The sequence below is a fragment of the Epinephelus fuscoguttatus genome, linkage group LG10, assembly GCF_011397635.1.
Source record: "Epinephelus fuscoguttatus linkage group LG10, E.fuscoguttatus.final_Chr_v1".
In the NCBI taxonomy this organism is placed as follows: Eukaryota; Metazoa; Chordata; class Actinopteri; order Perciformes; family Serranidae; genus Epinephelus; species Epinephelus fuscoguttatus.
The window spans coordinates 598,958-612,997 of NC_064761.1; the positions used below are offsets into that span (position 1 = coordinate 598,958).

A 14,040-nucleotide genomic window follows, 5' to 3' on the forward strand; every position below is an offset into this window, starting at 1 on the left:
TTACACTTAAAAGTTCCCCAGGCTTTAAAGGGTTAAGTTCCCCTGGGTGATATTCTTGTTGGAGAACCAATAAGATGAATCCATTTATAATCCTATTCCGCCCCCTAATTAGCATTTGGTGTTACTAGTGTGACTAGTGGATATTTTGGCTTCCACTAGTTCAACTAGAAATAAGTCTAGCTTTGCTAGTTAACTAGTGAGGTCAAAAGATGTGTTACTTGTGTGATTAGTGAGCATGTCAGTGTCACTAGTTCAACTAGTAAACATTTTAGATCTCACTAGTTAACTAGTGAGCTCAATAAGGTGTTACTAGAGTAACTAGTGAGTATTTCAGCTTCAACTAGTTCAACTAGTAAACATTTTAAGCCCCACTAGTTAACTAGTAAGGTCAATGAGACTTTTTCTAATTTAACTACTAAGGTGTAAATCCTTACTAGTCACACTAGTGATGATTTTGGCTCTTACATGTGTAACTAGTGTAAAAAACTTGAGGTTACTAGCAGACTAGTGAGGCGAATAGCTGCTACTAGTTAGCAAGTCAGAGCTTTTGCAGCTCACTAGTTCACTAGTAAGACTTTAAGCATTACTAGTTCAGCCCAGTGGGCCAATAGTCTGTCAAAAAGCTGACTAGTTTGGATTTTGGTGAAACTAGTATGGCTCTGTGGCTTCACTAGTCAGACTTAAGTTGTTACTAGTTTGACAAAAGTGTCACTAGTTGCTGAAAAAGAGTGACTAGTAAGACTCTTTGTTCAACTAGTTGGACAAAACGTCTAACTAGTGTGACCAGATGTCCAACTAGTGCTGACAGTGATCGAACTAGTGAACGACACTGACACCTGATATCAAGGATATGGAATAAATGCTCAAACGGTCTCGGAGCCAACGAGCAAGAGAGAGTCAGACTGAACATAGCCTCCTCATATAGCGTGCCCTCATGCGGTGATTGGCTACAAAGTGGAGGTGAGAGCAAGGAAGAACACTCTCTCATTAAGGGCGGGGATGAGCATCTCACCTTGCTACAATACTATTACAACTATTGAATATGGACGACGACGATCCGAGTGTGAGTACTGAATGTGAATCACATTATTTATTTAATGCGATGGCATTAAATAAATAATGTGACTACTATTTTGTTGACTTGAATTAGAGAGCGAACTTAATGTTTTACAGTGATACGTTTAAAATGATATGACTGTCTTTACCATGATAGTCTGAAAGGCACGTCAAATATGGGTTAAAGTAGTAGGTAATAGTTGAGCTTGTTAGCAATGAACTGTTTGACCTGCACATTTTGTTTCATGAAACCGAAGCACGATGACGAATAATTTTAGCATTTGCTTTAAATTAAACATGAATAAATGACTAAAGCAATGAAGTGGATGATATTAGAAAAACATGTATAGGCTTACGTTGTCATACAAGCATGAAATCCATGTTTACATATTGGCAATTAGTGTACTTTATGCTAAAAGTTAATTTTGTATTCATGTATACCATGTAATACACCTACACATGTTTTTTCCTTTATTATTCATAATATTATAGCCTATATCACGTGTGTTTATATCACTACATTAATATTACTCTATAGCATATATTTAGAGATTTTGTGGACAGAAATTAAGCTCATCCAGCGCAGAACATCAGAAATGTATTTTTGTCTGTTATTAGGTTTTGGCCTTGTTTATGTGTGTAAAACGGTTGAAAAATATTAACTTTGACTAATTAGGCACCCTCTTTTTAAGGTGCACATAACAATCCAGAAAAGGGAAACCACAGTGAAGTGGAGGAGTTTTGTCGGAGGCTTGAAAGGCAGATGAGGAAGTGAAGTGTCAAAGATTCGGTGCCTGGAAGTGGGCCTGTAGGCTCCCGACCTTGAACTTCTTGTCTCTTGCTAGTCGTCTTCAAATGTCAATTTGATCTCTTAGGCTCAGCTGCAAACACTTAAAGAATCACTGGAAACAAGCAAAGTCCGATGCAATCAAGTTTAATGTGTCAACAGGCTTTAACACATACAACTTCGTGAGTCAAACCCCGGAGCGTGACTAAAAATCTGTTTTCGGAGCCCTAGCTTATATGCTGGTGGAGATTCAAATGAGTCTCCACCTCTTTTTGCTAATCCTTCCCACCCAGGACCAATTCTATTGGTGGAGAACTTTTCTTTGTGTCCAATTCTGATTGGGCCCATTTTTAATGGTGTAATGCAGCCTGGAATTTCCCAAATTTCCTTCCCTTAGATCTGGTTCCATTTTCACTCTATTTTTAAAAAAATATGTGAATTCTGGGGACTTTCTACGCAGTCCACAGTGCTCCTAGTTTCGTGCAAGATAAAACCTTAAGAGTACAATATGTGAGTGTGTGTGTGTGAGTTACAGCAGTTGAGTATGTGTTTCATCATTAAACAAGACATGCTGTGTTCTTTCAATATGCATACAACATTACACAGTCTAGTGTTATGTGTACCTTGACAATATCTAATGCAGGTTCAAAGCTTTTATAATGTCTTATACATGATTATATAGCCCCTTTGTTCCGCAATCAACTTATGTATCTTAACCTTGTTACTTGATTCATTGAGCACAAACTTTTACACTACATTCCCCCCTTTGGGGCTACACAGTCCCATAACTATTTGAATCAAGAAGGGGAGGGAAAAATATATATTCCCCCCTTTGGGACTTCACAGTCCCATAACACTTAATTAAGATTAACTATTACCACACATGAATCATTTTCTAGTGATTAACAATAGCTCTAACTCAGAAATCAGATTTCATCAATCATCATTTTGTCACACATCTCTTCATTAATGACTAACATACAACGTATTAAGGAGTAGGCATACATCACAGCTCATTGATTTGTACCCAAATCACATGTCAATAAGCATTATGACATCATCATACATATGTTTCATCGTCACTTTGTCATGTCCTTCTCAGTTCTTATGGCTTAGAAATTGCTGGGTCGCCAGCTGCCCTCTCAGCACAGAGATCTCGGTCAGGAGAGTGTCTCTGAACTCAGTCATTTCTTTGAGTTGGGTGCGCAACTGCAGCAGCTCGCTGGTGGCGCGTTGGTGATGTTGTCGGCTCAGCGCATGATTCTCACCCTTTCTGACTGCATAAATATCACGGCAGATTTTGCGCACTTTCTCACACAGGGGGAGGAGGAGACTGCGTACCAGCATGCGGTAAGGTCCTTGGGCAACAGAGTGAAGCTGTGAACGCAGTGTGTTTTCTATTTTACGATCCTGTTTGGTTTTGGCCTTTCCCTCAGGCAACAGCCATAAATTGGCTTCAATAAATTCAGGGACTATTCCATATTCATTCTGCAGCCTTTGACGTGTGTAGGTCTGCAGGGGTTGTACTGGAGCGGGGCCTATTGGTCTGCCCCTTGCATTCCTTGGTTGTTTGGCTGGTACAGGAGGGGGTTCAGGAGTAGTAGGTGAGTAACTCAGTGACTCAGCATCATCATCCGTTGCTGATGAGGTGTCATCACGCACACAGTGCTGCCAAGGAAAACCTCCACTCTGGCATGGCACTTGTGGGGAGGTGGGTGTCTGAACCTTTTCAGTGCCAGCTCGTGAGGTGGTAGGCCCTTGATCTTCCATGTCTCTCTTTACATTCTGGAACGGGGGATATTGTGGAGTGGGGTTTTCTGGGATGGGGTCAACTGGGGCCTGACCTCCCCTGGTGGAGGTGTCTATTGCTGGATGGGAAATTTCTAGGGAGTTGTCATCATGGCTGGGGACAGTTGGCGGTGACAGCAGTGAATGAAAGGTGTGTGCTGGTGGTGGACTGCACAAAACTGCAGCGTAGACCTGCGCTGGCGTCATTGGGTAGGGATTGGAGCTGCGTCGTCCGCCCATCTGGACATCTTCATTGGGGTTGCAAGAGGACACCTGGCGACTGCCCACGGGGTATGGTGGTGGAGGAGGACGAGGAGGTCCCATCATGCCTGGTACCTGCTGTTGATACTGGAACACTGGCTGGTCCTCTGGGTCCTGCTGGTATGGATGTGGGGTTCTCCAAGGCTCAGCCATGGTTTATATCTATCTCAAAAGTTTGTAGAGGACACTTTTAGTATGCTATCCCTTTCCTGTTAGTGCTGTGTCTGTCCCTTCAGCATTAAACTGTGTACATAAGCCATGCAAGCGAATTTAGTAGCTAAGTTGTTAGTAGGATTGGTGACGACAGGACCTCTGCGTCCTACACTATTTCCACATACTCTTCCTCAACTGACTCCCATTTCTGATCATCCTGACCCAGTGTATTGTTTGGCATCATTATTTCATACTGATTCCCCTCATTCGGCCCTGTGCTTTGGTTGAAATCTTTAAGGTCTTTTCCTCCAGGGCCACTCATGTTTTCATATATTTCTGTGATTGTCTCAGGACGAGAACCATGATCTATTATAATAAATTGTCCTGCGACGCTTGTCATCGCTTTTTTGATAAGAAGTTGCACTAAAGGGAGAATACAACAGGCTATTACACAAAGAGCCAAAACAACAAGTCCCAATAACATTCCAATTGTGTATAAGATCCTCCCTGGGGATAATGTTGATAACCAATCCCAAAGTGAAGGAATCCTAGTGTTCCAATTAGAGTGCTGCACATGTTGGTCCCTTAAGGTGCGTATATTCTGTAAGGCATGGGTCAAATTGCCTTCTTCTCCCGTGTGCATAGGAATGACAGTACAACAATGTTCCCCTATTACATCACAGACCCCTTGATCTTCAGCAAGCATAGTCTCGATAATGAGCCTATTCTGCACTGTCATTAAAGATGTGGCATGCAATTGCTCACTCACACCTTGTAAGGCTTCTATCGTCCAATTCACAAATCGTTGCTGATTATACCATAAATAATTTACCCAATGGCTATTACGAGCTGTATACTGAGCATTGGCTACAGCTCCCCAGAGTGGCCAGGAGCCCAATGCTCTGCCTGACCCTATCCACCCGTCTGATATGGCTTGGTATTCTGTAGGGATCCCTTGTGGCACCTGGTCCCATGTAATGTACACACTAGCATCCTCCTGCCAAGAGTGCGTGGAAGTGTCAGTTGATCTATGAGTCCGCGTGCTAGTGTTATTTAAGCTGCCATTTACTGTCAGCATTGTAAGTTGGCCTGTTAGCATTAGTGGGGTACAGATTCCTGTCCAATTTGCTGGCAGTACAACTTTTACCTGTAAATCTTCTTCACACATCCAAAATATGTCTGCCAGTGGTGTTGTACCATTAGTTAAATTGAATGTCAAAATCCAGGTGGTATCATTATAATGACGTCCCATCACATATGATTCATTCCCACCATTTACCACCTGGTGACACTGAATTTTAGCTTCTAGGGTCGTGTTGCACACCTTCTGTACCCCTGTGAGGTTAACTGAGCCTCCAGATGTGGTTATGATAGCCTCATATCTGCACTGTATCAGCCTCTCTGCTTCCTGGGAAGAGTTAGTTGTAGTGGCATTTTCCAACCAATGTTCTATATTATTTCCTCGTGCTACACAAAAGGGGAATACAAGATCTGGTGCCAAATGTACTACTGGGGGCATGTGAAATTCCTGCTGGAACTGATCAGTGGCATTGTTAAAGGTTCCAGGACAGATTGCAGTCGTGTTGGACCACCTTGTTCGTCCCGCTGCCATCCACATAACACAGGCAGTAAAGCACGTTTTATGTTCCCAGCACTTATCTATGTTTGGGAGTGGTCTGACCCCTGGTAGACCCTTCCTTCTATGGCATGCTATACACGTAATATTAGTTACCTGTTTGGCGGAGTATTCTAGCCATTGGTAAAAAAGGTTATACTTCCAAGTGGTGGTTCTAATTAGTTCTACCCTCTGCACCACCACATCTCTTGGCTTTCTCTGGGATGGTGGTTTCAATTGAAGCCACTGATGAGCTATTTTAGTGTATACACTGTGTCCTGTGTCTGTATCAGTGCAGCCTCTCGTGTCACACACAACTCCTGCCGTCACCCTTCCCTCTGCAGTGCAGTGTGAACTTATAGCTTGACCATGCAACCTAATATTTCCTGGACCCTCCACCAAGATGTCGTCATAAGCATGTGATTTGTAGTAGCTTAGTTGTATCATCTCCCTATGTGGTATCTGTCCTTGTTTCGCAGCTATGGTTCCTAAGGCCACCAAGCACTCACTCATCTGCATCTGATGTTGATTGCCCAGTTCTACTCCTGCACTCTGCCTCACTCTTAGGATGAGCAATAGGGTTAGTAGCACTACACCTATTACTCCCACATTAGCTCCTCCTTTTCTGCTATTCAAGCCCTCCCGCTTGCCGGGGGGCTGTTCCTTCTCCTGGATCTGATCCCCTTGTGTCTGTGTCTCTTGAGTTTGAGTTGGAGCCCGAGTCTGAACCTAAGTCTGAACCTGTGTCTGCTGCTCTACTTTCGCCTGATTCTGAGCTGAGGCTTTCTTCTCCTCCTTCTTCTCTCTCTGCCTCTGTTCCCTCTCCCTCCTGTCCTTCTGCCTCTGCAGCCACCTCTCTCTCTGCACTTGTCCTCTCATGATCTTCCCTATCTCTAGCAGATGGTGACTCATGGGATTGAGATTGGCTGTCAGTCCTGGCGGTTGAGGAGCTCCTCTCTGATGAGCTCTCTGCCACTGTTGATACCCTCTCCTGTAGTGACCCGCTGCTCTCACTCTGGGCTGGACTGCTGCCATCACCCTGGGCTGCCTCTGCCCTGCGTCTTCGCGCAACGCGTGCTGACCTCCTTGTCCCCTGTTCCTGTGGGGAGGTGTCGCCATCCCCTTCTGGTTGATCACTTTCTGAAGAGGCTGCTCTCTGCCTGGTTCTAGGCCAGGGTATGGGCCTTGTGGGTTAGCTCTGCAGCAGTGGTTAAGATGGAACCAAACGTCCTTACCTTCAACTTTCAAGGCAGTTGGTGTGGCAAGTATCACCTTGTATGGACCTTCCCTTCGTGACTGGTCCCACTTTCTTTTGAACACCTTGACGTACACCAATTCTCCAGGAACAATTCTCTGGAGGTCTGCCGGGATGTCGACCCCTCTGTCTGCTGTGGCCCCTTTCACCTGCTGGAACACTGCCCTGTGGATGCGAGTTAGACATCATAAGTAATCAAACATCTCACCTTGTAACTGTTCCAGGGACAGTCCCTCATAGGGACCTCTTAGGTAAGGTAGCGGCATGGGCCGGCCCGTAAGCATTTCATGCGGTGTTAGATGCGTGACTCGGCTGGCTTGTGAACGCATAGACATTAGTGCAAGCGGTAAAGCATCCACCCAGTTAAGTTTGTTTCCACTATCTGCTACTATTTTGGCTATTTTGGTTTTCAAAATACCATTTGCCCTTTCTACAGCTCCCTGTGATTGGGGATGGTACACGCAGCCAAATTTTTGTTTGATCCCTAGTTGCTTCAGTGTCTCTTGTATGACGTTAGACACAAAATGGCTGCCGTTATCTGATGATATGGTATCTGGCATTCCAAATCTTGGGAAGACTTCTTGGCACAAGAATTTTGCAACTGTCCTGTGGTCTGATTTTGCTGTAGCTTTTGCCTCCACCCATCTGCTAAATCTACATATGACCACCAAAACGTACCTCATTCCCCTAACTCTTGACTGTGGTCCCATGTCTATGTAATCTAGCATGATATGTCTAAAAGGACCGTCTGGGGGTGGTATGTGTGCCAATGGAGCTGAAAAAACTTTCCTGATGTTGTGTTGTGCACAGATGTCACATTCATTTAATACCCTATCCACTGTAGCTGCCATAAATGGTGACCACCATACTGCTTGTAGTTTCCTTAGTATCGCCCCCCTTGCGCAATCTTAACAGCAAAGTTGGTAGTACAAAATGTCCATGAGCATCTAACCATACGCCCTGCAGCGGCCCTGGTCGCATGTTCTTTATAGCTCCCCTTTTTGTCCACAAACGTTTTTCAGCTTCATCTACCCTGTCCTGGGCAGTTTTAAGCGAGGGCAAGGAAGTAAGTGACTCGCAGTCTTGTATGGTAAGTATAGGTGCCATTACTGCACCTATTGCCGCTTGTTTGGCCGCTTCATCTGCAAGGTTGTTACCTCTTGCTATTAATGTGTCAGTTTTTTGGTGGGCTGGACACTTGATTACAGCCAGAGCTTTAGGAAGTGACATGGCTTCTAAAAGGTCAAGAATGGCAGCTCCATGGGTTACCGGAGTGCCGTCTGCTCTGCGAAACCCTCTTTGTTTCCAGATGTTGGCATGAACATGGCATACACCATAGGCATATGCTGATTCTGTGTAAACATTTAGTGATTTTCCCTTTGCCAATTGACAAGCTGCTGTCAACGCTTTTATCTCTGCGAGTTGAGCTGAGCAAGGTTGAGCGAGGCTACAAGATTGCAATGTCACAAAGCTTTGATCAGTGTTATTGAACTGAACAATACCGTATCCTGCGTGGCTGCCGGTGGCGTCGCGAAAACAGGAGCCATCAACGAACAGTGTGAGATCTGCAGGAATTGGTTGGTTGTGTAAGTCTTCCCTAGCGCGCATAAAGTTGTCTGTTTCATGAATGCAATTGTGTGGTGCACCTTCTGTGGGCAACATCAGCTTTGTTGCAGGATTAACGATGGTGCAACGCTGTATGTTAAGCTCAGGGGCTGACAAAACAACTTCATAGCCCGTGCGTCTGGCTTGCGTTAAAACAAAACGCGGACTTGTTAACAACGCATGAATTTGATGTGAGGTGTATAACGTCACAGGATGTCCCATGGTCAGCGATGATGCTTTCTGGAAGGCAAAAGCAGCTGCTGCCAATCCCTGGTAGCAGGGTGGCAAACCAGCCTCAATGTTTTCAAGTCTGGTGCTGTAATAAGCTAGTGGTTGTTTACCTGTGGGCGTGTCTTGCATCAGGACAGCACAAGCAAACCCAGATTTTTCTGCAACATAGAGGTGGAAAGGTTTAGCATAGTTAGGTGTTCCCAACGCGGGAGCAGATTGCATGTCACTCTTTAGGGCTTGGAAAGCTGCCTCCGCCTCCTCTGTCCACTGCAGCTGTGCTGCATTGTTTGTTTGTCCTGCTGCTCTAATCAGAGCCCTGAGGGGAGCAGTTTTTATAGCATAGTCACAAATCCAAGGTCTGCTGTACCCTGTCATACCCAGAAAAGACAGCATCTGGCCAACCGTTTGCGGTTGAGGGGCCTGGATTACTGCTTCCAGCTGTGAGGGTGCAATAAGCCTTTTGTCCCCAGATAATTGTCTCCCCAAGTACTCTACTGACTGCTGGCAGAATTGCAGTTTGTTTTTGCTGACCTTGTGTCCTCCTTCTGCCAAGGCCGTGAGTACAGCAATGGAGTCTTTTTCACATTGCTCTTTGGTCGCACTGCAAATGAGTAAATCATCTACATACTGTAACACGGTGCTTGATACATTCAGACTAGCCAGGTCTTGCGTCAAAGCGCGGTTAAATAGTGACGGTGATTCAGATAGGCCCTGTGGCAAGCGTTGGTATGTAAATTGTCGGCCTTCATACGTGAAGGCAAAGAGATATTGAGAATCTGGATGTAGTGGCACACTGAAAAAGGCTGAACACAAATCAATGACTGTGTACCACTGGGTGTTTGGTGGGATATTTGATAGCAACGTGTGAGGGTCTGGAACCTGTGGTATTTCCCCGTCTATTACCGCATTTACAGCTCGTAAATCGTGGACCAAACGGTAGTCTGTTGAATTTGGTTTCTTTATGGGGAAGATAGGCGTATTGCAAGGACTTCTAGTCTCAACCAACACCCCTGCTTCTACCAACCCCTTAATTGTTGGTCTGATACCATCAATGGCATGCTGCTTGAGAGGATACTGTTTTTGATATGGTAAGTTAACATGTGGTTTTAACTTAATGTTGAGCTGATTTTATTAAACCTACGTCTGTTTTGTGGGCTGTCCACAACTGTGGTGGAACTTGGTTTAGCATTTCTTCATGTTCTGTAGTGATTGCCATTTGTGTGGGCGTGGCTACCTCTACCGCTACCTTGTGTGCTGCTGCCTCATCGCCTACTTTGAGTGAGATCCTGATGAACTGTTTATCTTTGGAAACGTGAATGTATTTATTTTGTGTAGGCGTCCACTCTTGCACCTGCAGAGCACGTTTAACCATAGGACCAAGATGATGAGACTCACAATTTCCTGCCACCAACAATGTAACATGTGGTGTGGAGTTTGGTATCTGAAACCACCCTGATAATTCTTCCGGAAGGTGAACAGCCGCCGCTACACCCTCCGGCCCCAAAAATATGTCCTCACTTGTGATCAGACATGGTTTTTTGTTAATTGTAGCATCCCAGCATTCTTGGTAATCTACGTGAGTCTGATCTTTGTCATACATGAGCGTGCAGTGCAGTGGCAGAGTGGGGGTGTGTGCTGTGTCATAGTGCATGCGAATCCATGTCTCCCATTCAGCCCATTTCTGTTTAAGATGTGACTCTGTAGGTGACAACTGGAGCCAATTAACTAGGACCTGTTGTTTTTCTGGTGCAGTCTGGGGAAGCTGGGACATCATGTCTTGTGGGGGATCATCAGGGAAATCCAAATACAGCCCATCTTGGGTGCACATGATCTTAGCCTTCAAGGGACACAAAATGTCTCTCCCCAATAAATTTACTGTGGTGGAGGCTGAATACAGCAAAGGAGCGCAGATGACCTTACCTGCAATGAGCATTGGAACAGGCTCTGTTAATGGTATGATTTGTGATTTCCCAGAGAAGCCTATTGTTTTTATCGATGATGTGGAGAGGGGGATCCTTGAGCCTTCTTTTCCAATGCATGAATATGTAGCACCAGTGTCTACCATGAAAGGATACTCACGGTCCTGAATGACAGCAGGTATGATTGGTTCATCATGTGATTGCAATGATATAGCTGGTAACATCAGTTCCCCCTCAGGCTCCTCTGGGCATCCCTACCAAGGGCGTGGCTGTTCCATGTTGGGCCAATTTTGTGCTGGACCTTCCCATGGATTGCTGGGGCATTGAGCTCGTATGTGGTCTGGCTGTCCACACCCCCAACAGAGACCATTGGACGGAGCCTGATTGGCTCCTGGGTATGTTGCACCCATGTGAGGTGGTCCTGGTTGCTGATTGAATTGTTCCTGATAGCCTTGCTGGTTGCCTGGTGCGTAGTTTCTACCCCCTCTCCATCCACGGTTTCCTCCTCGGCCCCGCCCTCTGGGGGGTCGTTGACCGCCACCACCTCTCGGTGCCTGTGTCTGATAATAGTGATGGTGGTGTGTGGCGTTGACAGCTGCGTCTTTACCTGTTGCGTTAGAGTCAGTCAGGGTTGGCTGTGGAGGAGCTAGAGGCTGGCCGTTCTGCAGGGCCGCTTGGGTTGCCATCACCATGGGGGCTTGAACCTTGGCCTTTTCTTTCTCTTTTTTCACCATTTTGCTCAACTCTCCTAGTTGTAGTTGAGTTAATTTGGTAGCCAACTGTTTGTCATCTTCCTCCTTTTTCTTTTTATCTTTCTTATAGAGCTCCACATGATGAACGATGTGCTTTGTAAACAATGGCCATTCCATCTTCATCAAGCCTACCACACCCTCTAAGCGTCGCTGTACCTCTTCAGGCATGGCCTTTTTCACCATCATTTTAAAGAGGCTCTGAGTGGTCTTGTTGGCGTTCCATGCCTCTCCCGTCTCCTCCTTCCATCTCTTTTGGAAATTGTGCAGGAATTTCGAGGGACACTCATCCTCCCCCATGGTTTCTCCTTCCAGTTTGGTTGGGTCTCTTTTTGCTGGGTAGTGTTTTCTTAGTTGTTCCCACATACGTGACCGATAGCCTCCAAATTCCACTCCATCATTAATGTTGGTTCCAAAGGCTGCACTCAGTCCAGCGTCTGCAAATATCTCTTTGGTGTTCTGTTTTCCTGCCACGTACATGAGGATGGCTTTGATATCCCCTACCGCCAACCGTATGCCGGCTGTAGTTTCTTCCAGGGCCAGTATCCATTTATCAGCACCATCTGTGAGTATTGGTAGGCGTTCTGCCAGGCCTATCATGTCCATAAATGGCCAAGGTTCATATTGTCTTCTGCCACTGGTCTTTGTTATTATAGGGCATATGCTGGACCCCATACTGTCGTCATTGTCCTCTTCAGCCATTTTGAGTACTTTTATGACTCTCTCATTTCTTAGTTTCATGCCCTCTGGACTCAGACTGCTGCTGTGCATTGAGATATTATGTGGCGTCAGATCTGTGTCTGTCTCTTGCACGTCTTCTGTTTGCCACTGATCCTTTTCCATTGTGCCTTGGAGTCGTATGGTAATGTGTTCTGTCGTGGGCTTGGCATTGGGTTTTTTCTGTTCTTTACTTGGGTCTTGAGGTTGTCTAATTCCTTCTTCCAAAGTCTCTATTTCATGAGACATGTGGTCCAATTTTTTATTAGTTTTTTCAATCATGTCTTGCATTTGCTGTATCATGTCCCCTTGGCCACTCTCTTCCTTGGGACTGTGGTTGCTTCTGTCATCCTGCATAGTACTCACGTTGTTGAGTGTGCCACGTGGTGGGTTGGAGGCGGCCCTTTGCTTTAACCAGTCTTCTTTGAGGCGTCCCATCTCTTGTTCCAGTAATATTTCCATGTCAGAGGCGCTTTGACATCGCAGTAGTCGCTCTTGTTTCGCCTTCCTGGCAGAGACGCTCTGACATTGCAGTAGTCGCTCTTGTTTCACCTTTTGTGGATGTCTGAATTCTTCAGCAGAGACATCACAGCAGCTTGAATAGTAGGGTTTGGTATCTTGTACCCTTAATTGTCTGTGTCTCTGATCTTTGCGTCGTTTCATGGGTGGGGCCTCTTCTTCCCTGGGAGGAGCTTCCTCTTGGCTGACAAGTCCTGTCAGTTCCATATCTGCGGTCCAGGCACCACCACTAAGTCTCCTGTTGTGAGGTGCTCGTCGACGTTGGTCTGTCTCTGGGGCCTCAGCTTCTTCATCTTCCTCATCGGCTATCGAGCCATCACTACTTTCTGTGTCTGAGAGGAGAGGCTTCTCCATCGGCAGCTGGGCTCTCGGAGTTGATGTCTTCCTCCGTTTGGGTTCCTTTTTAATGTGCTTGTTTAGGGTTACTGTAAACATCCCTCCCATCTGGTCCCCCAGCTCTATGGTTTCTAACAATGGATATTGTCCCATTATTGGCTGTGTAGGCTCTTGTGGGTATGGGGGCGGTGGTGATGTGGGTAGGGGCGGTGCTGTGGATAGGGGCGGTGCTGTGGGCACTGTAGGTGTTGTGGGCGTCACCTGCTCTTTTGTCTGTTCTTTTCCTTTTTCCTCCAACTGCACCATTATTTTTGTCCCTGCTTGTTTGAACCATCCCAATACCTCTCTTTCCTTTGCTCGCTTATTTTTCAACGCATAACTGGCCTTAGTATCACGAGCCTCGATGTGTCTTAATTCTGACTCTACCTCATCACAGCATGCCAGGTTAAAGGTACCATTCAGAGGCCAGCGATGTCTTCCCGATGTTCTCTTGTGCCATTTGGCCACACACCGTTGGATTCTTTTAGCTCGGGTTGGGTGTTGTCTTATCACTATTTCGACAGGGGTTAAAACCCCTTTCTCTATCTTACCCTGTTTGGCTCCCATGAAGCCTTGTTTCGCCTCACTATTTCTAGGAATTTCTGGCTGTCTGTCTGTCTCTGTCGTACGTATCAGCACCACTATCTTCCCTACAGTTATGGCAGTCTTGTATCGTGTTCCCCCAATTGGGTTATACTCTAATTTATGTGTCCCGTCCTCCTGTGGAACCTGAACTGTGCACCCAAATTTTCCTGTCTCCCACTCAACTTTTCTGGGCACTATAGTGATCTGCAGCCGTGGATGATATATCTCTCCTGTGCTGTTTTGTATTCTTATCTGTTGCAGAGGCAATCTGGCTACTGGCGCACCCTCATAGTTTTCACACATGTACTGCAACAGTGAATGTAATGAGAATGGATTCCACAAGCTACGCAAAATCGCTTCCCACGGGGCACCTGGAAATACTTCTTTTACTCTTTTCAAATTTACAAATTTAGTGATTTGCCAAA

The 14,040-nt window shown here is 45.7% G+C and overlaps 2 protein-coding genes across 10 annotated transcripts in view; one reads left to right on the forward strand and one right to left on the reverse strand.

Annotated features, from left to right (window-relative positions):
* Positions 1–14,040, forward strand: part of LOC125895871 (BTB/POZ domain-containing protein KCTD1-like) — a 130,752-nt gene that overhangs the window by 86,066 nt on the left and 30,646 nt on the right. The window lies entirely within an intron of this gene.
* LOC125895877 (uncharacterized) overlaps positions 1,671–14,040 on the reverse strand; it is a 38,999-nt gene continuing 26,629 nt past the window's right edge. For all 4 annotated transcript variants that reach the window (XM_049588056.1, XM_049588058.1, XM_049588055.1 and 1 more), the window contains one exon: positions 1,671–7,080. In XM_049588056.1, coding sequence (XP_049444013.1) covers positions 4,212–6,179 — 1,968 coding nt within the window. In that variant the 5' untranslated portion in view covers positions 6,180–7,080 and the 3' untranslated portion in view covers positions 1,671–4,211. The remainder of the gene's footprint in view (positions 7,081–14,040) is intronic.